General features: G+C 32.0%; 1 protein-coding gene across 1 annotated transcript in view; it reads left to right on the forward strand.

Moving 5' to 3' along the window:
- Window positions 1-8,038: 8,038 nt before the first annotated feature.
- LOC139497804 (uncharacterized) overlaps window positions 8,039-24,902 on the forward strand; it is a 43,171-nt gene continuing 26,307 nt past the window's right edge. The window contains exons 1-10 of the mRNA XM_071286039.1: window positions 8,039-8,062; window positions 9,602-9,652; window positions 10,735-10,755; window positions 13,465-13,485; window positions 14,117-14,137; window positions 15,977-15,997; window positions 16,548-16,568; window positions 18,623-18,640; window positions 20,925-20,945; window positions 21,898-21,918. Of these exons, the coding sequence (XP_071142140.1) occupies window positions 8,039-8,062; window positions 9,602-9,652; window positions 10,735-10,755; window positions 13,465-13,485; window positions 14,117-14,137; window positions 15,977-15,997; window positions 16,548-16,568; window positions 18,623-18,640; window positions 20,925-20,945; window positions 21,898-21,918 (240 nt within the window). The remainder of the gene's footprint in view (window positions 8,063-9,601; window positions 9,653-10,734; window positions 10,756-13,464; window positions 13,486-14,116; window positions 14,138-15,976; window positions 15,998-16,547; window positions 16,569-18,622; window positions 18,641-20,924; window positions 20,946-21,897; window positions 21,919-24,902) is intronic.

Raw genomic sequence — 24,902 nt, forward strand, 5'->3', positions numbered from 1 at the left:
GAAGAGTTGTCTTCTATTAATTTTTTTCGGAAAATATTGATGTTAAATACCGTAGATCTTGTTGTAAATCTTACACCAGTAAGCAGAATCTATCTTGTTATAAACAAGATTTTATGGAAACGGAGGAGAATATAGGTGGTGCTTGCATTTTTTCACCTGCTGCACATCTAATCACAACTCGATCAGAGTGGTATTCCTGTATTTTTTGTAAGAAAAAAAAAGTGGAATCAGAAGACAGAATTAAGAATATACTTGAGGCAGCTAGAGTTAATTTTGATCATGAAATTGAGTCAACGGTTTTACATGAACATTTTACAGAAAATGCCCTTTATCATTCGGCCTGTATAACTAAATATCTACTGAAAACACCCCAAAAAGTAAAAGCAGAATCTCTTGACCACGATACTGCGTTTGTGAAGTTGGTATCAGAAATTAATTCAGACCTGATGGTAAAGCATAAGGCTTTTATGATGTCCAACTTGCTTGAGAAATTTCGTTTCTTGCTTCCACAGGACTATGCCGACAAATACACAACATATAAATTGCAAAATAGATTAATGAATTATTACGGCGATTCAATTGTCATACAACCACAACAAGGCCAGGGTAAATCAAATATCATGTTCAGCAGCTCTATATCTATCGGTGACGCAATCAAAGCTGTACATGCTGAACAGGTTAAAGTTAAACGAGAACAGGAAAAATCTCTACCAGTCTACGAGCAGACAATGTCTTTGATAAACTGTGTACCATTCAACAATCCAAAAGAGCGTCCTGAGCCTCCCCGTCGTGAGAATGCATATAGTGATATACAATCTTGTTCAGAAAGATGTGAAGCTTCTTTAGACTCCGTTTGGGTTTTGCGGCGACTTCTGTTCAGAGAAGTAATTAACTTTCCAATGGAACTTCCAGAACAAATTAAACAAGCAATCCCATTCTGGACTGTGTTTAAGGCCTAGTCTCAGAATCACTTCCTTGTCGGACACTTGTTACATATGCACCAGTTGTTGACTCGAAGCCAAGCGATATGTCAACCGTTTATACAACAATGAAGAAATGTATGGACATATCAAAAGAAGTAGGACAGGACTTTACAATACAGACGTTTGATAAACAACTTTACGCAGTATCACAGCAAGTGAAATGGTCAATGCCGGAAGTTTTTCAATCCCATAGTTTGAGGCTTGGGGGATTTCACACACTTTCTTGTTTTATAGCTTGTATTGGCAAATTGTGGACAGATGGAGGTCTTCGGGATCTTATGGTTGATTCTGGTGTTGATGTCGGATGCACTGTTGACCAGATTCTCTTAGGTAAACAGTTTAACCGATCAGTTCGAGGTTTAACACTCGTATCTAAAGCATTACGATCGTTATTGTGTAAGGAAAATGATGGTATTGATGCAATACCAAAGGATGAATGGGTGATGCTGTCCAAATGTCAAGCAAAGTTTTCAGATGAATCGGAATCTTACAAAGATGTACTTAACGAGTTAACGATTCTGTATAACAACCATGTATTACCATTAACAGTTAGATTCAGGAACTGGGGATATCTCGAGTCCCAGACATTTAAGTACTGGGATATGTTCCTGAACGCGGTTAAGGTAATGCTCCAAAACATTCGTGCAGAACGGGAGGGTTTGTGGTCATTTCATTTACATACTACTACTGATATGCTGCCATATTTCTTCATAACCAACAGAACAAATTACTCCAGATGGACCCCGATTTATATTCTTGATATGCTTGATATCCTTCATCAAGTTCAATCAGCATTTTGGGAACTTTTAACGGCATTAGGAGTGACATGGCCACCGAAAAAAAAACATTATAAAAGACTCTAAAGGGCATAGGGGATTGTTGGATTAACCCACAAAAAAATCTGCTTTGATTAGATGATCATTAACGAGACATGTTCTCGGTCATTTCGGTTCAGAAATGCGTGATAGAGCTGGTTTGTCCATAGAGAGTGATTTATCTCACGAGGAAATGAAACCAGCAGCAATGACACGAGATAACCAACAGGTTAGTGATTTGATAGATCATATCATTAACAAAATGACAGATCCTTTTGTTACCTTACATCCAGTTCCTCTCATAAACATTTCAACTGGGATGCACGCATCTAAAGAAGTTCAAGTTTCTTTATTGAATTCTATTAATGAGGGCACACAAAGGGTTAAATCCTTTGTTGATGGTTCTTTGTCGAATGGGCAGTCTCGAAGTTTCTTTAACCCGATATCAAGATCTAAACTAAAGTCTTTCGAGGATATGACGAAAAAAACTAAACTAAAGTGTCGTTCTGGTGACACAGTTAATGTGCATATCAACCCAGAGTTAGTTTTTAGGCGTGACTTGGCTTTGGCAAATTGTCGAGAGGATGTAACAGTTGAAAAAGTTCTGTCCTATCCAATTGGCCAAATCCCAACATCCATTTTCCATGACGATGGTACAGTGCGCAAGACTTGCAAGGCAGATTTAGCTCACATGCTGGAACAGGATGTGGTAGTCTGTCAAATCCTTCCAATATTCGATATATCCCGAACCACCCATATAAGAGATGGCATGGCATTATTGCAATCTATCAATGCAAAAAGGTTTAAAACATTTTGTGAATTGGCTTTAGATTTTGTCCGCAATCAGGTTGCTTGCTTTCAATATGTTTCAGTGGTTACTGACATTTTTGATAGATATGACATTCAAAATTCCATTAAAAGCTCTGAACGGGAACGTCGATCAAAGTCATTTTTCAATCCAAAAGTGTTTCAAGTAATCGAAAGAAGAATCATTCCAGACTGGAAAAAATTTCTTAGTTCAGGTGAAAACAAGCAGTCACTTATAAAGTTTCTTGGTGAATTCACTTTGCAATATATGAAAGAACATAGTTGTCGAATAGATGGACAACAACTGTACCTTGCTGGACCATTTCCCAATCCAGAAATAGTGAAAATAATAGTCCCAAAGGTATATCAGATTGCAGTGAATTGTCAAGTACACAAGAAGAGGCAGATACACGTATTATTCTCCATGCATTGAATGCTGACAAACTGTACAGGGAAAACGATGTAAACGGTTGCATTATCGTAAAGTCTCCGGATACGGACGTGCTAGTACTTTTAATACATTATTTCCCACAGATGACTCATATATCTGAATTGTGGTTTCAAACAGGAATGATCACTAGCATTCAGGATTGTTACATTCCTGTTCATGAGCTGTGTGGGTCGTTAAATTCAGTTTTGTGTAAAATCCTACCAGCTGCACACGATATTACAGGATGTGATACTACATCGTCTTTACTTGGCATAGGCAAGAAATCAATGCTAAAGGCACTAAAAGAAATGCCTGTTCATTTCAATGACTTGTCCCAGATATCTTTATTAGACATAGAAGATTCGGTAGCCGTCAGTCGAAAACTCATAACTAGGCTTTATGATCCTAAAGGAAAGTCCAAACGCTGCCATAATAATCTGAACAGTTTCCGGGTGTAAAGATTCAAGCTTGGTCCGACTCCCTCCTTGTGAAGCATCTTTCAAACAGCACGTCCTTATGTCTTCTTTCCAAACCAAAATCTGGATGACTGCACATATCGCCAAGTCTGCTATTGGATCGCCTCTACAGTTTGGTTGGAAAGAAGGAAAGTGTGGTCTTGAACCTGTCTTGTTTGAAGGTCAAATGTCATTTGACTTCCTTCAAGATTTGGTGTGCATTGGAAAAGGAAAATCAGTTTGCAGTAAAAGTTGTGTGTGTTTTGAACAGAATTTGTCCTGTACTGAACTGTGTCAATGTCAAGCATCAGACCTTTGTAGAAACATCAATACACACCTGGCAGATATAGATGATGATGATGATGATGCTTGATTACCTGACCTATCTACGTCCTAATAATGCTAATTCATATATAAACTTGTTTTGCTTTTAGTTTTTGTCCACTTTTTCTGCTGATTTAATATACGTTTAGTTTACTTTGACACTGAAGCTATTTCCGTTTATTATGATAGGACGATCGGGCGTTCCTAATGTTAAAAAACGTCAAAAAACGTTGATATGATGCTAACATATTTTATAAACCTTATATGAATACATTTTGATTGTACAACAAAAATATTAATGACAGCTTTTGTCTGCAAAAAAAAATGTAAAAAATTTACTGAAATAACCATCATGACCATTGAAACTGAAAGCAATGAAATTAACATTTATCCCCCTTTACCTGACTTTAAACTTTTGTATAGTAGCAAGTCGTCTTAAGACTTCATTTTTATGGAAAAAAATTATTACCAAAGTTCAAGGTCATCCTTGTATGGAAACTACATTAAGTCATAAATAAACAAAATGTATCATATAACGAAAAACGTCAATTTTAACGTTAAAAATTACGTATTTAGAAAAAAAATGGTATGCCCAACAGGCTCCATATATGTTGTATGAAATATTGTCCCCTGATTGTTTAATATGTTTTATGTTCCTAAGTTTAGCCCAAAATAGACAGTAAACACAAAATTTTGTAATATTTAATTGTTGACCTTTGACCTCAATTATGCAAAATTCCGACCACTTCTCATGCTTACGGCATCATTAATATTAAAGTCAATAATTTTATCTTTTCAATGATATATTATTTAGCCGTGTGTTCGGTGGTTGCATTAAAAAAAAATATTTTTGATTCTACCGCTGGTCTAATAAGGTGAAACCTTGCCAACTGGATTTGTCCTTGTCATCAGCATACGACTTGATCATTTAATATACTTTGTCATTACACAACAGCTTTCTCATGTATTCTTTAATGAACTTAGCATTCAATCTAATATCTTAAACACTAGAACTAACTATAGAAGCTATTAATTAGCACTTATTTTCATACCCCAAATTAAAATGTTCTGCTTTGGTTTGAATTCTAAAACAATCAGTTACTTTTGGTTAAAATGTGAACTTTTTTTCAAAAACCATAGTCCAAAATTATTAGCCTTACATAATACCAAATGTTTGATCGCTCATCAGACAATGGAACTTGGTGGAACTATTGTCATATGAGTATGTAAAGTGTAAAAGATCATGTTATCCTCATTTTATCAATGAATTATGAAAAAAAATATTTAACGTCTGCTTTATACCCTACAAAATCTGGGCGAGAATAATTTTTGCCGTATTTCCATCTGGTTTTAAACGTTTGTTATTTTGCTGTAACGTTTAGTAATGATCCAGATTATGTGAGGATTGAGCACCTTCACATGTTTGTAACCTTGTGATATTCTAAATGTGTCTGTCTCAATCATGAATCTGTAATTGAATGGTTGTCTGTTTATGCAGTTTGTTATATCTGAATTATGCATTTTTGTCATAAATCAGTCCGTTTGGTTTTTGTTTGAATTGTTACACATTTTGTTTTGTCTCAACCTTTTATTGTTAACTTTACGGTACATCAACTTCTTTTTGCTCTCGATACCCATAATTTAAAATCTATGGGACAGTTTTTGGTATTAGCTACATTTATTTATGTATATTTCACACATGCAAAATATGTTGTATTGTATATATTATCATCTCTGTAACTATGTTATTTAGTTAATGAGAATAAAGATCTATCTATCTACCATATCTCTTTATTTTATATATTGCATTTCTAAATCTGAAAAAATCATATGAAGGCACTTTACCATTTCATAGAGGATTTTTTATTCAGTTGGCAGTAATAATTGTGACTGAATAGTATATATCATGTTTTTATATATTTGTAGGAGCAGGAAATGCGACGTGTGGTAAGATTTTGTAAATAGAAATGCAATTGGCATTTGACTTTTTGTTCCCTGTTAATATTCTAACTGAATATATAACTATGCATTAGGAAATGATTATCAAAGGTACCAGGATTAAAATTGAAAATGCGCGTTTCGTCTACATCAGACTCATCAGTGACGCTCATATCAAAATATTTATAAATTCAAACAAGTACGAAGTTGAAGAGCATTGAGGATCCAAAATTCCAAAAAAATTCCAAGATTTGATAATTAGAGATAAGTACTATTACAATTCTCAAAATTTTCAACAGGGCTCATATTTCAAGAAATTTTATTTACACTCTGCAATTAAAGTCAATAAATGTTATCACTGAGTAATCAAGAACAACGAATACAATGAGGACAATGACTGTATGCTGACTCTACCTTGTATATAATTGGATCACATTTTAAATCTTAATACATCATATGTAGGCATTTTACAACTTCATAAAGGATGATATTTTTTCAGTTGGCAGTTATATTTATAACTAAATAGCGTATTTTTATTTCTACGCGTCGGAAAAACTACTTTTGGTAAGATTTTATCTCATTAGAAGTGCAGTTCTCATTTGTCTCCTTGTTTTCTGTTAATATTCTATCTGAATATATAACATGTATAACTATGCCTTAGACTGTATTATTTGAGATAAATACTATCATAATTCTCAAAATGCTCAATATGGCTCAAATCTCAAGAAGTTGTATTTACACTTGGCAATTAAAGTCAATAAATGTTATCATTTAGTAATCAGGAACAACGAATGGCATGAGGACGTTGTACTGTATACTGGCATAAACTTGTAAATAATTGGATTACATTTTAAATCTGAACACATCATATGTAGGCATTTTACAACTTCATAAAGGATGATATTTGCATATATGAAGCTTGGAAAATACATTTGATCAAAATGATAGGTATACAAACATAACGCTTGGGTAGTAAACCTAACAGAAGATAGTTGTACAGACCTTGATCATACAAGACAAAACAAATAAAGGTTTACAAATCTAAAATCTGAGTAATACAACTAAAAATAGTAGTTAATTTCTAATACACCAATTTTTTAATGATCATCAATGACCAGATCGATATGTAGTGACAACGCTACGTCTATAGAACTTGACTTTAGTGTCTTTTTGTTGTTGTGATGTTCCCGACAACTTGTATTTGTATTATTTGTATTTTTATCCATCTGATTAGTTAAGCCTTTTTCAACTGATTTGAATAGTTCGTTCTTATGTTGTTCTGTTACACCACTGTCCCAGGGTAGAGGAGGGTTGGGATCCGACCATATGTTTAATCCCGCCACATGTATGTGCCTGTCCAAAGTAAGGAGCCTGTTATTCAGTGGTTGTCGTTTGTTTATGTGTTACATATTGGTTTTTCGTTCATTTTTGTACATAGATTAGGCTGCTAGTTCTCTCGTTTGAATTGTTTTACAATGTCATTTCGGGGCCTTTTGTAGATGACTATGCGGTATGGGCTTTGTTCGTTGTTGAAGGCCGTACGACAGACTCATGTCATGATTTTTTTCCATAAACTAAAATGCCAAAGAATCGACTGTACAACAATATTTCAATCCCCTCAGTTTCAACCGCATAATTGCCAAAACATACTGTCATGAGTGGGACAAAGGCAAAATCAGAAGGTGCAAAAGAAAACTCAAAACTTGTCGAACAGAATTTGTTGACCTTACTGACAATCATTTGGCGTTGGTTACAGGCAGTCATTGCCCTGGAATTTGTGTACTTGCCAGCAAATAATTGCAATGAAACTAAAAATATAAACCTTCTTGACAAATATTTCGAAACAAAAATAAAATATCATTGAATTTATTCTAAAAGAAATTAGAGACACTATCTGATTAATTTGTAGTCTGACAATTTTGACGTACATGTTCAAGTACCCGGCAACGTCATTGAATCAGCAATTCTACCATAAATTCCATTTTGAATTTGCACCTGTCCTAAATCAGGATTTGGCCTTGTCATCAGCATACGACTTGGTCATTTGATATACTTTGTTATTACACAACAGCCTTCTCTTATATTCTTTCATGAACTTAGCATTCAATCTAACATCTAAAACACAAGGAATGAATTCAGAAGACTTACAAGAAGTTATTTTTCATACCCCAATCAACAATGTTCTGCTTTGGTTTAAATTCTAAAACAACCAGTTACTTTTTGTTAAAATGTGAACCTTTTTTTCAAAATCAATAGTCCAAAATTATTAGCCTTACATAATACCAAATGTCTGATCGCTCATCAGACAATGTAATTTGGTGGAACTATTGTGATATGAATATGTAAAGTTAAAAAGATCATTTTATCCTCATTTTATCAATGAATTATGAAAAAAAAATATTTGACCTCTGCTTCATCCCTACACAAGCTGGCCTAGAATAAATTTTGTATTTCCATCTAATTTTAAACGTTTGTTATTTTGCTGTAACGTTAACTATTGACCCAGATTATGTGACGATTGAGCATTTACACACATTTGTAACCTTGTCACATTCTAAATGTGTCTGTCTCAAGTCATGAGCCTGTAATGCAATGGTTGTCTGTTTATGATGTTAAATCAGGCCGTTTGGTTTTTGTTTGAATTGTTACACATTTTGTCATGTCCCGGCCTTTGACAGTTGACTTTACGGTACATCAACTTCTATTTGCTTCGATACCCATAGTTTAAAATTTGTGGTATAGTTTTGATATTAGCAATCATACGATATTTGGTGTTCTTATTGTTCACAGCAATACGGTGCACTTTTATTGCTTAATTCTACGTTATTCAGACTCTGTTGGATTTTTTTGCAATCACTCCACATCTCCTTATGTCATAATACAATTTTGAATCTGAATACATTATATGTAGCGATTTAACCATAATATTAAAGATGTATTATTTGTTTGCATTAAAAATAACAAATGAAAATTAAATAACAACTTTTTTTTCTTCATCTTTGTGAAAGAAAAAAGAGATAGACGAACTCTCAAAGGTAAGATTTGTTTCATTTCAAGTTCAGTTGTCTTTTGACTTTTTGTGCTCTTTTTTCTAACTAAATTATATTATGTAAAAGACTTGTTATTTTTGCTCTCGATACCCATAATTTAAAATCTATGGGACAGTTTTTGGTATTAGCTACATTTATTTATGTATATTTCACACATGCAAAATATGTTGTATTGTATATATTATCATTTCTGTAACTATGTTATTTAGTTAATAAGAATAAAGATCTATCTATCTACCATATCTCTTTATTTTATATATTACATTTATAAATCTGAATAAATCATTTGATGGCATTTTACCAATTCATAAAGGAGGATGTTTATTTCAGTTGGAAGTAATAATTGTGACTGAATAGTATATATCATGTCTTTTTAATATTTGTAGGAGCGGGAAAAACGACGTGTGGTCAGATTTTGTCGAATTGAAAGTGCAATTTGCATTTGACTTTTGGTCTCTGTTAATATTCTTACTGAATATATAACTATGCATTATATTTGATAATTTGAGATAAATACTATTATAATTCTCAAAATGTTCAATAGGGCTAAAATCTCAAGAAGTTGTATTTACACTTGGCAATTGAAGTCAATAAATGTAATCATTTAGTAATCAGGAACATCGAATGGCATGAGGACGTTGTACTGTATACTGACATAAACTTGTAAATAATTGGATTACATTTTAAATCGGAACACATCATCTGTAGGCATTTTACAACTTCATAAAGTATGATATTTTTCAGTTGGCAGTTATATTTATAACTTAATAGTATATATCATGATTTTTTTTATTTGTAGGAGAGGGAACTGCAACGTATGGTAAGATTTGATCTCATGACAGGTGAACAGGTAAATCTTTAATGTCAGCAAATTATATAAAGGCAACAGTAGTATACCGCTGTTCAAAACTCATAAATCCATGGACAAAAAACAAAATCGGAGTAACAAACTAAAACCGAGGGAAACGCATTAAATATAAGAGGAGAGCAACGACACAACACTAAAATGTAACCCACACAGAAATAGAAATAGAAACATTAATAGTAAAAACCTTTTTGGTGGACGGGTATTTGATTATGACTTGTTGTTATATTAATGACTTTTCATGTCACAATCACAATACAAGAATCGGTGAATAAATGAAAACCTTTGCTAATACACCACAATACATTGATCGATGTAAAACTCGAAAGCTTGGGTAGTACTAGAACACACCCGTGATATCGCGGGTCCGTGACTGAATTCAAGTATATAACTATGCGCAAGCCTTATTTTGATATTAGTATTGTCATCTGATAAAGTCATGCCGATTATAAGATACGCAGTTTTCTCTGCTTTCAAATCTTTCTGTCTGGAACTTATCAATTATTGGTAGTATTAATTAGTTGGAAAACAAAAGGTCCTGGAATGGAATATTTTTTAATCAACAGCATTGTCCTATATTAGTTATAAAGTTGAATTTTTTGTTTCGCTGTTTTACGTCATGCCCGCTAACAAATTGAAAACTGTACCCATACGCCTTATTTTAGTCCAGATTTTTAGTATTCGTATTGTTATCTTAGAAATTTTTACTGATTAAAATGATACAATAGGTAACAATTTGACAATCTAGTAGTGTCAACTCTGTGAATATGACCTGTGTATATAGCATATTAATCCTGAATACACCGTTTGGTGGTGCGCCTGTCAGATGCGGAACGTACAAATAAGGTAATAGGTAACAGGTGAATATACTATTGGTATCGGTATCGGACTCAACCCGGAAATTCTTAATTATTGGCAATATTAAACTTGTAAATAATTGTATTACATTTTGAATCTGAACACATCATATGTAGGCATTTTACAACTTCATAAAGGATGATATTTTTTGCAGTTGGCAGTTATATTTATAACTTAATAGTATATATCAAGATTTTTTTTATTTGTAGGAATTGGAACGACTACGTATGGTAAGATTTGATCTCATTAGAAGTGCAATTGGCATTTGCCTTTTCGTTCTCTGTTAATATTCTTACTAAATATACAACTTTGCATTATATTTGATAATTTGAGATAGATACTATTATAATTCTCAAAATGTTCAGTATGGCTCAAATCTCAAGAAGTTGTATTTACACTCTGCAAATGAAGTCCACATCTGGAGAGTCCGGCCAAATCAAACTGATATTAACATTTCGTATTTGTTTTGTACCGTTACACTATTGTTGCAGTATAGTGCAGAGTTTAGCGCCCAAAACATGTTTAACATTGCGACATTTTCTATTTGACTGTCCTAAGTCAGGAGTCTGTTATTCTATGTTTGTCCGTTTCTTGCTGTGTGTTATAGCTGTTTATCTTAAAATAATTTGTCAGAAATCATGATATAAAATTGAGAATGGAAATGGGGAATATGTCAGAGAGACAACAACCCGGCCAAATAGCAGATGACAGCCGAAGGCCACCAATGGGTCTTTAACCCAGCGACAAAAAATACGGCACCAAGAGTTGGGCATCTGCCGGCCCCTCAAAAAAATGTGTACTAATTCATTGAAAATGGACGTCATATTGAACTTCAAAACATATAAATGAACTAAATTTTTAAAAAACCATGCAGGACTCAAATCTTATTAACTTGTATTTAGATTCTACAACTGAGGCAAATCAAAGTCATTATTGTACAATAAAGTACAATTATTGCCATTAGAACGTCGTACATATTATTTTTTATATGGATTTTGGTAACTAATATTAACTTATATATCAATAGTAAAGTTACATGAACAGGTAAACCTTAACTGTCAACGAATCAACCTTAGTATTTATAACTATAGCGGTGAGGTGGTATTTGAATATGACATGGTTGTATATTAATTACTCTTCATGACACTTTTCTGACCTGAAAAGGGTGTCGGTGATATGAAAAATGCTAGTCAAACAGATTGTTTCATTCTCATTGTATCACATTTATATTCAATTGACAAACGCATATTTGATGTCTGCTTTATATCTTCGCTGGACTACACATCATTTTTGGAGGTCATGTCCGTAAAATATCACCATGTCGGAAGCTATATAAAGTATTGGTTAATCAAATCAAATCAAAGATATGTGTACATATCTACATTTTTGGAAATAGATTATAAAACAAAGATAGGCGTACAAATTTAGAAATTTGGGAATAAATAGTAAAACAAAGATAGGTGTACAAATCTAAAGATTTGAAAATAGATTATAAATCAAAGATAGTCGTACAAATCGAGAGATTTGAAATAAGATCACAAATCAAAGATAGGTATCCAAATCTAAAACTTGTGCAATATAGAAAACAAAAGAGGAACCAAAGGGACATTTAAAATCATAAATCGAAAATAAGGAGTTTTGCTTCAAAACAAATATGAGTTTTAACCGACCTCAATGTCAATCTATAGATGAAAGTCAAGATATTAGGTAGACTTAACTGTAAAGGAGAGGCGAGTAGCTGTTCGAGTTCGAAGGGATAGATGCGTTCAACATAGTCACCAAATTAAGAATTATTTTGTAAGAGAAGATCATCTCTATAGCGCAAGTTTCTTCCCATGGAAATGCCAATTACTCATTGAACAACACTTCCTCCAAACGTTACAAATGTGTTGTCAATTAAGAAATCAAGCATCTTGATAATGTCAGTTTGAGAGAATAATTTGTTTGAATCAGAGTGATATTTATTTAACAAAGTAGGATTTATCCTTCCCTGTGATAAGATACTTGTATCTACTTTGGCCTTTTTTTTTTCGAAACAACGACCAACTTTTTTTATTTGTTTTTAAGTCTGGAACGGGGAATGCTTGTGTAAAGTGTAGAAAATTCAAATGTTTTAATATTATTGCAAGATGAACGAGTCTTAAGTTGTATATACTGAAGATAGTAGTACATTTCTGGAGTCTAGAAAATTAGAAATATGTACGAACCTATACTTGGGTAAAACATCATAGTACAAAATATCAGTGTGCAAGTCTTAAGCGTATTTAATTCAACTCATAACAAAGATAGGTATACAAATTTAAATTTTAGAAATATAAATAGGTTAACTAATTATAAATTTGGGTAATACAACTCAAAAGACTGGTGTGCAAATCTTACTTTTGGGCAATAAAGCACAAAGCAGAGTTTACAGCTTTGTACGGATCTTGGGAGTCCATCCCTTCCTAACTGATTTTGAATGTTTATTCTTTTGCTGTATAGTTCTAAATATTGTCCTAGGTTGTGGGAAAATTGAGCATGCTTACTAACATGTTTAGTGTCCTAATGTGCCTGTCTCAAGTAAGGAACCTGGGAATCAATGAATGTCTGTTTATGCTGTGTTTTTCGATTATGTATTTATTCTAAACAAGGCCGTTATATTTTGACGTACTATCTATTTCACTTTTCATCATGCCTTGGCCTTTTACAACTGACTTTACGGTTCGGGTTTTCTCATTGTTAAAAGCCGTTTAATGAACTGTATTCGCTTATAATTAAATAGCCATGATTTATACTATGTTGGACAGTTGAATTATTTTCAGTTATACCACATCTCCTTATTTTATATAAATCTGAATAAATCATATAAAGACATTGTACCATACATAATAGAGAATGTATTTTAAATTTGCAGTACAAATTATAACTTAATAGTACATAACTTTTTTTTGTATTTGTAGGGGTGGGAAAAAATCGACCAGGTAAGATTTCGTTTCATTTGAAATGCAATTGCCACTTGTCACGTGTATTTTCTACTTTTTCAAAGAAAAGAAAATGATGTGATAGACAGTTATAGTTTGAGATAAAAACTGGTAGAATTTCAAATTAGGTTCTAATGTCTTGCATGGTCATATAACCCCAAAAAAAATACGAAAGGTGTACAAAATGATGTCTGGTTTTTACATTACAACACAAAGATATGTATAAATGTATAAACCTAAAATGTTAGTAATATAACCTTAAATAAATATGCGTATAAATCAGAAACGTGGGCTTAATAGCTAAAACAAAGATTAGTGTATGAATTTAAATCTTGGGTAATTCGATTTTTAAAAAAAAGATCAGTGCACACATGTAAAATCTGAGAAATACAACTCAACATAGATAGGTATACAAATCATAAGCTTGGGTAATGCATCAGAATATAAAGATCGATTCATACTCTGTTTGATATTTTTCAATCATACTACATCTCCTTATGTTGTAATACAATTTTGAATCTGAAGACATTATATGTGTGAATTTAACCAGAATATAAAAGATGTATTATTTGTTCGCGTTTAGAATAACAACTGATTATGATATATCATATTTTTTTCTTAATCTTTGTAGGAAAGTAAAGAAGAGCTTGAGGTAAGATTTTTTTCTCATTTAAAGTCCAGTTGTCTATTCACTTTTTGTTCTCTGTTTGCTTACTGAAAAAAAAATTATGTAAAAGACTTGATCATTTGAGATATAAACTAGTTGAATTCAAAATAAGGTTCACGAGGTCGAAAATCTAAATCAGCTGTATTTAGATTCTGCAACTAAAGTCAATCAAGGTAATCAGTGTACAATCGAGTACACTAAATGACACGTTATTATTATTTCTGATATGAATTATGTGAACGGATATAAACTTTCATTAGAGGTTTTGCAGCACTGAAGTATTTAGAAACGTATACGTATCAAAGTATTCATAAACGTGCAATACAGTTTAAATGAGTATCTTTTTTCCTGACTCGGCGAATCTATCAATGAATTGATTAAAGTAAAAAGGAGAATTTTCATGTATGTTTGGTTTTCTCTATATGCCTAATCAATGTACAGAACATTAAAGTACCGAAGAATGCTTTTTAAAGAAATTAATAAAGATAAAATATAACTTTGAGTGTAAAGTCAGGCACATCTATTATTCAAAGCGTGTTCAGGGCGATTTTTTTTTTTTGGTCCTTTAAATGTTTCATGAAGAAACTAAAAAATATCATCTCGCTTCAAATTCCATTATTTTTATATTTTAAAGCTAGATTTCTATAGATTGACATTCAAATTTCAGCTTAAAAACAACAAAAGATATGGGTCAGGTGAAATACCTTTGTAATGAGTCATCATCACAGGATAGGGAACTTTGATTATAGAAATAACCTTTGGCTAAATAGTTCAACTTCTCACTAGTAATGAATTTACTTTATTTGACCAATTATTTAATAAAACAAGTTTGACATATTATCATCTTATTTATGTGCTTTAAGATAATAGTCGGACGTTCATTCCTTCTTCCCTTTCTTATGCAGTTTTTATTCAGTGGTATGCCAGGGTGCCCGGTCCTCTTATGTGGAAAACATCTTATTGATTATTTAAGGAATCACTGAAAAATGAGTGGAGCGGGCCAATCTTTGGCAGTCGGTGACCCCCCCCCCCCCCCTTCCTTACGAAAATTTATGGATCAACCAATACATGTATAGTGGTTTACAGTAACCTCTCTGGAATACTCTATTTTAAGTATCCATTGAATGATTTTCAATCATTATTTTTTTATGACACTTGATAGATTTGTGATTCTTTTTTTTCATGTAACAAAAATTATCTTAATTCAGCGTCCTATGTAAAGCGATACATATTGATTTTATTAAACAGTACACATATTTTAAAGATTTAATTGCACGTCAAATACGTTCTTGGAATATTCCAATTTTACTCCGGATCTACGTGCTACGCACACAATTTGATTGGTTGTGGTAAACAGTTAACTTTATTGATACATCGGATACGTTGGAGGAGCATTCCATTTCTGAAGCTGTTATTTCATTGGCTGTTTGATACGTTAGAAGCTTCACAGGAATGTTCCATTTTATTTCTCTTGCTAATCAAGCGGACCTTGCTCTGGTACGGTGTATTCTTATTGTAGGTTTTTCAGCAATTTGTATAGTGTCTGATGTGGTTTACTGAAACTTTTATGGAATACTTTATTTTAAGTATTCAACGTCAAATGAGAAATGAACCCTTTGTTAAAACACGATTATGTATTGAGTCTATATAGACAACATTCAACTCAAACATGCATTAACTTAAAGATTGCGAAAGTTGAGCACACATTTGACACGAGATGTGTTTGATATTTAAATAAAGAAACGAAAAATGGAGGATGTTTTATTCAGTTGGCAGTACTAATTGGGACTGAATAGTATATATGATGTTTTTATATATTTGTAGGAGCAGGAAATACGACGTGTGGTAAGATTTTGTCTAAATAGAAATGCAATTGGCATTTGACTTTTTGTTCTCTGTTAATATTCTAACTGAATATTTAACTATGCATTACGAAATGATTATCAAAGGTACCAGGATTAAAATTTAGTACGCCATGTGCGCGTTTCGACTACATAAGACTCATCAATGACGCTCATATCAAAATATTTATAAAGCCAAACAAGTACGAAGTTGAAGAGCATTGAGGATCCAAAATTACCCAAAAATGTAGATTTGATAATTCGAGATAAGTACTATTACTATTCTCAAAATTTTCAATAGGGCTCATATTTCAAGAAATTGTATTTACACTCTGCAATTAAAGTCAATAAATGTTATCATTTAGTAATCAAGAACAACGAATGGCATGAGGACGTTGTACTGTATACTGGCATAAACTTGTAAATAATTGGATTACATTTTAAATCTAAACACATCATATGTGGGCATTTTACAACTTCATAAAGGATGATATTTTTCAGTACTTGGCAGTTATATTTATAACTTAATAGTGTATATCATTATTTTTTTGTAGAAGGAGCAAAAAGAACGTATGGTAAGATTTTATCTCATTATAAGTGCAATTGGCATTTGTCTCTTTGTTTTCTGTTACTATTCTTACTGAAAATATAACTATGCATAAGACTTGATTATTTGAGATAAATACTATTATACTTCTCAAAATGTTCAGTAGGACTCATATCTCAAGAAGTTGTATTTACACTCTGCAAATGAAGTCAATAAATATAATCATTGAGTAATCAAGAACAACGAATGGCATGATGACGATGACTGAATACTGACATCAATAGTAATTGGTTATTTTATGTGAACAAGTAAATCTCCTTAATGTCAACAAATTAACATTGATAGTAAAAACCTTTTTGGTGGACGGGTATTTGATTATGATTTGTTGTTATATTATTGAATTTTCATGTCACAATCACAATGTACAAGAAACAGTGAATAAATAAAAACTTTGGTAATACACCACAATACAATGATCGATGTAAAAATCGAAAGCTTTGGTAGTATATTACAATACAAGGATCGGTGTATACATCAAAAGCGTGGGTAATATATCACAATTAAATGATCGATATATAAATCGAAAGCTAAAGTAATACATCACAATACAATGATCGATGCGTAAATCAAAAGCTTTGGTAAAATAACTCAAAATAAATAAAGCTGAACAAATTTATATATCTTTGGTATCAAGTCTAAGTTATGGAATTTAAAACAAAGACAGGTGTATAAATCTAAAGCACGGGTAATACATTAAAATCTAAAACTTCGTCTACATCTGGAGAGTCAGGCCATATCAAACTGTTATTAACATTTCGTTTTTGTTTTGTATCGTTCCAATATTGTTGCTGTATAGTGCAGAGTTGAGAGCCCAAAACATGTTTAACATTGCGACATTTTCAATGTGACTGTCCTAAGTCAGGAGTCTGTTACTGTGTGTTTGTCCGTTTCTTGCTGAGTGTTATAGCTGTTTTTCTTAAAATTATTTGTCAGAAATCATGATATAAAATTGAGAATGGATATGGGGAATATGTCAGAGATAACAACCCGGCCAAATAGATGATAAAAACCGAAAGCCACCCATGGGTCTTCAACGCAGCGACAAAAAATACCGCACCCATCGTGCATAATATATTTTATACAGATTTTGTGAGAAAACATCATCTGTATTGGGGAAAGACTTCATACTTCTTTTTTCCTTAACATATTCCGGCTTAACGTCCGCATCATATGAATAAAGGAACAAGTCGGTAGGAAGAGGGATGAAGTTGGTTCCCATATGGAAATGCCAATCATTCATTAAAGAACGCGTCGTTTATACGTAACAAATTAAATGTGGTGTCAATCAAGAAATCAGGCATCTTGATAATGTCAGTTTAAGAGACTTTTTTGTTTATTTTTTACAAAGTAAGACTTATCTCTCTCTATGACAAGATACTTGTATCTACGTTGGCCATTCTATCTTTTGTGAAACAAAGCAGGACTTCTTTTCAATTGGGAATACTTGTGTTAAGTGTAGAAAATTAAAATGTTTAAATACTATTGCAAAATTGCTTATAATAAAGGTAGTAGTACAGTCCAGGTGTACTGTCTATTAAACACAAATTATAAACTTGGGTAAAACAACTCAAAATAAAGACAGGTGTGGAAATCTTACGTTTGGGCGATAAAGCACAAAACAAAGATAGGTGGCCAAATTAAGTGTTGTGTTCAGAAAGTGATATTTGATCTCTTTCCAACTGATTTTAAAAGAAAGTTATTTTACTGTATCGTTACACTATTGTCCTAGGTTGTGGGAGAATTGAGAACGCTTACCAACATGTTTACCCTGTCACTTACGTTCTTAAATATGTCTGTCTCGAGAAAGGAACATGTGTGTGGTATATCGTTTATGCATTTGTTATAAACAAGGCCGTTATTATTTGTATTATTGTCAATCATACCACATCTCCTTATTTTATATAAATCTAAATAAATCATATGAAGACTTTGTACCAGTTCATAAAAGAGGATGTATTTTAAATTTGCAGTACAACTTATCACCTTATATGTCATTTTAGGGATATTTTTTATATTTTTTAGGAAAAATCAATACGCGAGGTAAGATTTTGTCTCACTTGACATGCAGTTTTCATTTGTCACGTGCGTTCTCTGCTTTTTTTTAAAGAAAAGTAAGTAGTAGACTTAATAGTTTCCGATAAAAACTTGTAGAATTTCAAATTAGATTCAAGAGGATTCAGCTCTCAATTCGTAGTAGTTAGAGTCTGCAACGGAGGTCGACCAAGATAATCATTTATGAATCAAGTACACTGAATGACATGAAGATGTCATACTCAGTATATTTCATATTAATTCTGAGAACTTATATTAATTGATATATTATTAATTAATTATATTAACATGCAAATGTAAGCTGTGAACCAGTTAGCCTTGGTAGTACAAAAAAAAATGGTTTTATATTAGTAACTCTTCATTTCACTTTTATGACCGGAAAATGTGTCGGTGATATAGAAAATGTCAAGTCAAAATGATTTTATTTCCGTTATATCATTTTATTCAATTGACAAATAACCATTTGATGTCTGTTTCATCCCTCCACTGGATTTTGTAAAATTGATATTGCAGGTGATCTCCCAAAACAATTATCATCGTTTCGCTATTTCAAAAATTGGTTATCCAATTCTCAAACAAAGAGAGGTATACAAATGTAAGGCGTGGTCAATATAACTAACAAAAGATAGATGTACAGTTATGATGTCTTGGTAATATAACCCCCCAAAAAAATACGAAAGGTGTACAAAATAATGTCTAGGTTTTACATTACAACACAAAGATATGTATAAATGTATTAACCTAAAATCTGAGTAATGCAACCTTAAATAAACATGCGTATAAATTAGAAGCTTGGGCTTAATAGCTAAACAAAGATGGGTGTTTGAATTTAAATCTTGGGTAATTCGATTTAGAAAATGGAGATCGGTGTATAAATGTAAAATCTGAGAAACACAACTCAACATAGATAAGTATACAAATCATTAGTCTGGGTAATGTATCAGAATATAAGGATCGGTGCATACATCATACGCTTGATTTATACAACTCAAAAAAAATAAATTCGGACAGATCTAAAACTTGCGTAAAACATCCCAAAACCAGGAAAGGAGTACACATCTAAAGCTTTGATATAAAATTGATAGCTTTTAAAATCTTGAGTCTCTGGTAATACAACTCAAAACTAAGATAGGTGTTCAATTTTGAGTCGTCGGTAATACACAGTAAAGTGTATAAATTTAAAGATTTGTGCAGATGCGGAGAATCAAACTTTTTAGGCACTTCGTTCTTATGTTGTACTTTTACACTATTGTTCCTGGTTGAGGAAGAATGGAGCGTTCAAAAAACATGTTTAACCCTGCCACATTGTTAATGTGTTTTTCCCATGTCAAGAGTCTGTATTTCTACTGCTGTCATTTTGTTTCTGTGTATTTTAGCTGTTTTTCTCATAATAATTTGTCATAAATCAGGATGTTAGTGTTTTGTTCGATTTTTTATAAACTTAGCCATAGTAGGTAAAATTGAGAATGGAAATGGGGAATGTGGCAAAGATACAACAACCCGACCATGCATGGAACACACAACAGCAGAAGGTCACCAACAGATTTTCAATGGTTTTTTTTTATAGTTATACTCGATATTTGGTGTTCTTATTGTTCACAGCAATACGGTGCACTATTATAATCCTGGTACCTTTGATAACTATTTAATTGCTTAATTCTACGTTATTCAGACTCTGTTGGATTTTTTTGCAATCACTCCACATCTCCTTATGTTATAATACAATTTTGAATCTGAATACATTATAAGTAGCGATTTAACCATAATATTAAAGATGTATTATTTGTTTGCATTAAAAATAACAAATGAAAATTAAATAACAACTTTTTTTCTTCATCTTTGTGAAAGAAAAAAGAGATAGACGAACTCGCAAAGGTAAGATTTGTCTCATTTTAAGTTCAGTTGTCTTTTGACTTTTTGTGCTCTTTTTTCTAACTAAATTATATTTTGTAAAAGATTTGTTCTTTTTGCTCTCGATACCCATAATTTAAAATCGATGGGACAGTTTTTGGTATTAGCTACATTTAGTTATGTATATTTCACACATGCAAAATATGTTGTATTGTATATATTATCATCTCTGTAACTATGTTATTTAGTTAATGAGAATAAAGATCTATCTATCTACCATATCTCTTTATTTTATATATTACATTTCTAAATCTAAAAAAATCATATGAAGGCATTTTACCATTTCATAGAGGATGTTTTATTCAGTTGGCAGTACTAATTGTGACTGAATAGTATATATCATGTTTTTATATATTTGTAGGAGCAGGAAATACTACGTGTGGTAAGATTTTGTCTAAATGGAAATGCAATTGTCATTTGACTTTTTGTTCTCTGTTAATGTTCTAACTGAATATATAACTATGCATTATGAAATGATTATCAAAGGTACTAGGATTAAAATTTAGTACGCCATGTGCGCGTTTCGTCTTCATAAGACTCATCAATGACGCTCATATCAAAATATTTATAAAGCCAAACAAGTACGAAGTTAAAGAGCATTGAGGATCCAAAATTCCCAAAAAATGTAGATTTGATAATTCGAGATAAGTACTATTACTATTCTCAAAATTTTCAATAGGGCTCATATTTCAAGAAATTGTATTTACACTCTGCAATTAAAGTCAATAAATCTTATCACTGAGTAGTCAACGAATACAATGAGGACAATGACTGTATGCTGACTCTACCTTGTATATAATTGGATCACCTTTTAAATCTGAATACATCATATGTCGGTATTTTACCAGTTCATAAAAGATGATATTTTTTCAGTTGGCAGTTATATTTATAACTTAATAGCGTATTTTTATTTCTAAACGTCGGAAAACTACGTTTGGTAAGATTTTATCTCATTAGAAGTGCAGTTCTCATTTGTCTCCTTGTTTTCTGTTAATATTCTATCTGAATATATAACCTGTATAACTATGCCTTAGACTGTATTATTTGAGATAAATACTATTATAATTCTCAAAATGTTCAATAGGGCTAAAATCTCAAGAAGTTGTATTTACACTTGGCAATTAAAGTCAATAAATGTTATCATTTAGTATTCAGGAACAACGAATAGCATGAGGACGTTGTGCTGTATACTGGCATCAACTTGTAAATAATTGGATTACATTTTAAATCTAAACACATCATATGTGGGCATTTTACAACTTCATAAAGGATGATATTTTTCAGTTGGCAGTTATATTTATAACTTAATAGTGTATATCATTATTTTTTTGTAGAAGGAGCAAAAAGAACGTATGGTAAGATTTTATCTCATTATAAGTGCAATTGGCATTTGTCTCTTTGTTTTCTGTTACTATTCTTACTGAAAATATAACTATGCATAAGACTTGATTATTTGAGATAAATACTATTATACTTCTCAAAATGTTCAGTAGGACTCATATCTCAAGAAGTTGTATTTACACTCTGCAAATGAAGTCAATAAATATAATCATTGAGTAATCAAGAACAACGAATGGCATGATGACGATGACTGAATACTGACATCAATAGTAATTGGTTATTTTATGTGAACAAGTAAATCTCCTTAATGTCAACAAATTAACATTGATAGTAAAAACCTTTTTGGTGGACGGGTATTTGATTATGATTTGTTGTTATATTATTGAATTTTCATGTCACAATCACAATGTACAAGAAACAGTGAATAAATAAAAACTTTGGTAATACACCACAATACAATGATCGATGTAAAAATCGAAAGCTTTGGTAGTATATTACAATACAAGGATCGGTGTATACATCAAAAGCGTGGGTAATATATCACAATTAAATGATCGATATATAAATCGAAAGCTAAAGTAATACATCACAATACAATGATCGATGCGTAAATCAAAATCTTTGGTAAAATAACTCAAAATAAATAAAGCTGAACAAATTTATATATCTTTGGTATCAAGTCTAAGTTATGCAAATCAAAACAAAGACAGGTGTATAAATCTAAAGCACGGGTAATACATTAAAATCTAAAACTTCGTCTACATCTGGAGAGTCAGGCCATATCAAACTGTTATTAACATTTCGTTTTTGTTTTGTATCGTTCCAATATTGTTGCTGTATAGTGCAGAGTTGAGAGCCCAAAACATGTTTAACATTGCGACATTTTCAATGTGACTGTCCTAAGTCAGGAGTCTGTTACTGTGTGTTTGTCCGTTTCTTGCTGAGTGTTATAGCTGTTTTTCTTAAAATTATTTGTCAGAAATCATGATATAAAATTGAGAATGGATATGGGGAATATGTCAGAGATAACTACCCGGCCAAATAGATGATAAAAACCGAAAGCCACCCATGGGTCTTCAACGCAGCGACAAAAAATACCGCACCCATCGTGCATAATATATTTTATACAGATTTTATGAGAAAACATCATCTGTATTGGGGAAAGACTTCATACTTCTTTTTTCCTTAACATATTCCGGCTTAACGTCCGCATCATATGAATAAAGGAACAAGTCGGTAGGAAGAGGGATGAAGTTGGTTCCCATATGGAAATGCCAATCATTCATTAAAGAACGCGTCGTTTATACGTAACAAATTAAATGTGGTGTCAATCAAGAAATCAGGCATCTTGATAATGTCAGTTTAAGAGACTTTTTTGTTTATTTTTTACAAAGTAAGACTTATCTCTCTCTATGACAAGATACTTGTATCTACGTTGGCCATTCTATCTTTTGTGAAACAAAGCAGGACTTCTTTTCAATTGGGAATACTTGTGTTAAGTGTAGAAAATTAAAATGTTTAAATACTATTGCAAAATTGCTTATAATAAAGGTAGTAGTACAGTCCAGGTGTACTGTCTATTAAACACAAATTATAAACTTGGGTAAAACAACTCAAAATAAAGACAGGTGTGGAAATCTTACGTTTGGGCGATAAAGCACAAAACAAAGATAGGTGGCCAAATTAAGTGTTGTGTTCAGAAAGTGATATTTGATCTCTTTCCAACTGATTTTAAAAGAAAGTTATTTTACTGTATCGTTACACTATTGTCCTAGGTTGTGGGAGAATTGAGAACGCTTACCAACATGTTTACCCTGTCACTTACGTTCTTAAATATGTCTGTCTCGAGAAAGGAACATGTGTGTGGTATATCGTTTATGCATTTGTTATAAACAAGGCCGTTATTATTTGTATTATTGTCAATCATACCACATCTCCTTATTTTATATAAATCTAAATAAATCATATGAAGACTTTGTACCAGTTCATAAAAGAGAATGTATTTTAAATTTGCAGTACAACTTATCACCGTATATGTCATTTTAGGGATATTTTTTATATTTTTTAGGAAAAATCAATACGCGAGGTAAGATTTTGTCTCACTTGACATGCAGTTTTCATTTGTCACGTGCGTTCTCTGCTTTTTTTTAAAGAAAAGTAAGTAGTAGACTTAATAGTTTCCGATAAAAACTTGTAGAATTTCAAATTAGATTCAAGAGGATTCAGCTCTCAATTCGTAGTAGTTAGAGTCTGCAACGGAGGTCGACCAAGATAATCATTTATGAATCAAGTACACTGAATGACATGAAGATGTCATACTCAGTATATTTTATATTAATTCTGAGAACTTATATTAATTGATATATTATTAATTAATTATATTAACATGCAAATGTAAGCTGTGAACGAGTTAGCCTTGGTAGTACAAAAAAAAATGGTTTTATATTAGTAACTCTTCATTTCACTTTTATGACCGGAAAATGTGTCGGTGATATAGAAAATGTCAAGTCAAAATGATTTTATTTCCGTTATATCATTTTATTCAATTGACAAATAACCATTTGATGTCTGTTTCATCCCTCCACTGGATTTTGTAAAATTGATATTGCAGGTGATCTCCCAAAACAATTATCATCGTTTCGCTATTTCAAAAATTGGTTATCCAATTCTCAAACAAAGAGAGGTATACAAATGTAAAGCGTGGTCAATATAACTAACAAAAGATAGATGTACAGTTATGATGTCTTGGTAATATAACCCCCCAAAAAAATACGAAAGGTGTACAAAATAATGTCTAGGTTTTACATTACAACACAAAGATATGTATAAATGTATAAACCTAAAATCTGAGTAATGCAACCTTAAATAAACATGCGTATAAATTAGAAGCTTGGGCTTAATAGCTAAACAAAGATGGGTGTTTGAATTTAAATCTTGGGTAATTCGATTTAGAAAATGGAGATCGGTGTACAAATGTAAAATCTGAGAAACACAACTC

This window comes from Mytilus edulis, chromosome 12 (assembly GCF_963676685.1).
Source record: "Mytilus edulis chromosome 12, xbMytEdul2.2, whole genome shotgun sequence".
NCBI classification, from domain to species: domain Eukaryota; kingdom Metazoa; phylum Mollusca; class Bivalvia; order Mytilida; family Mytilidae; genus Mytilus; species Mytilus edulis.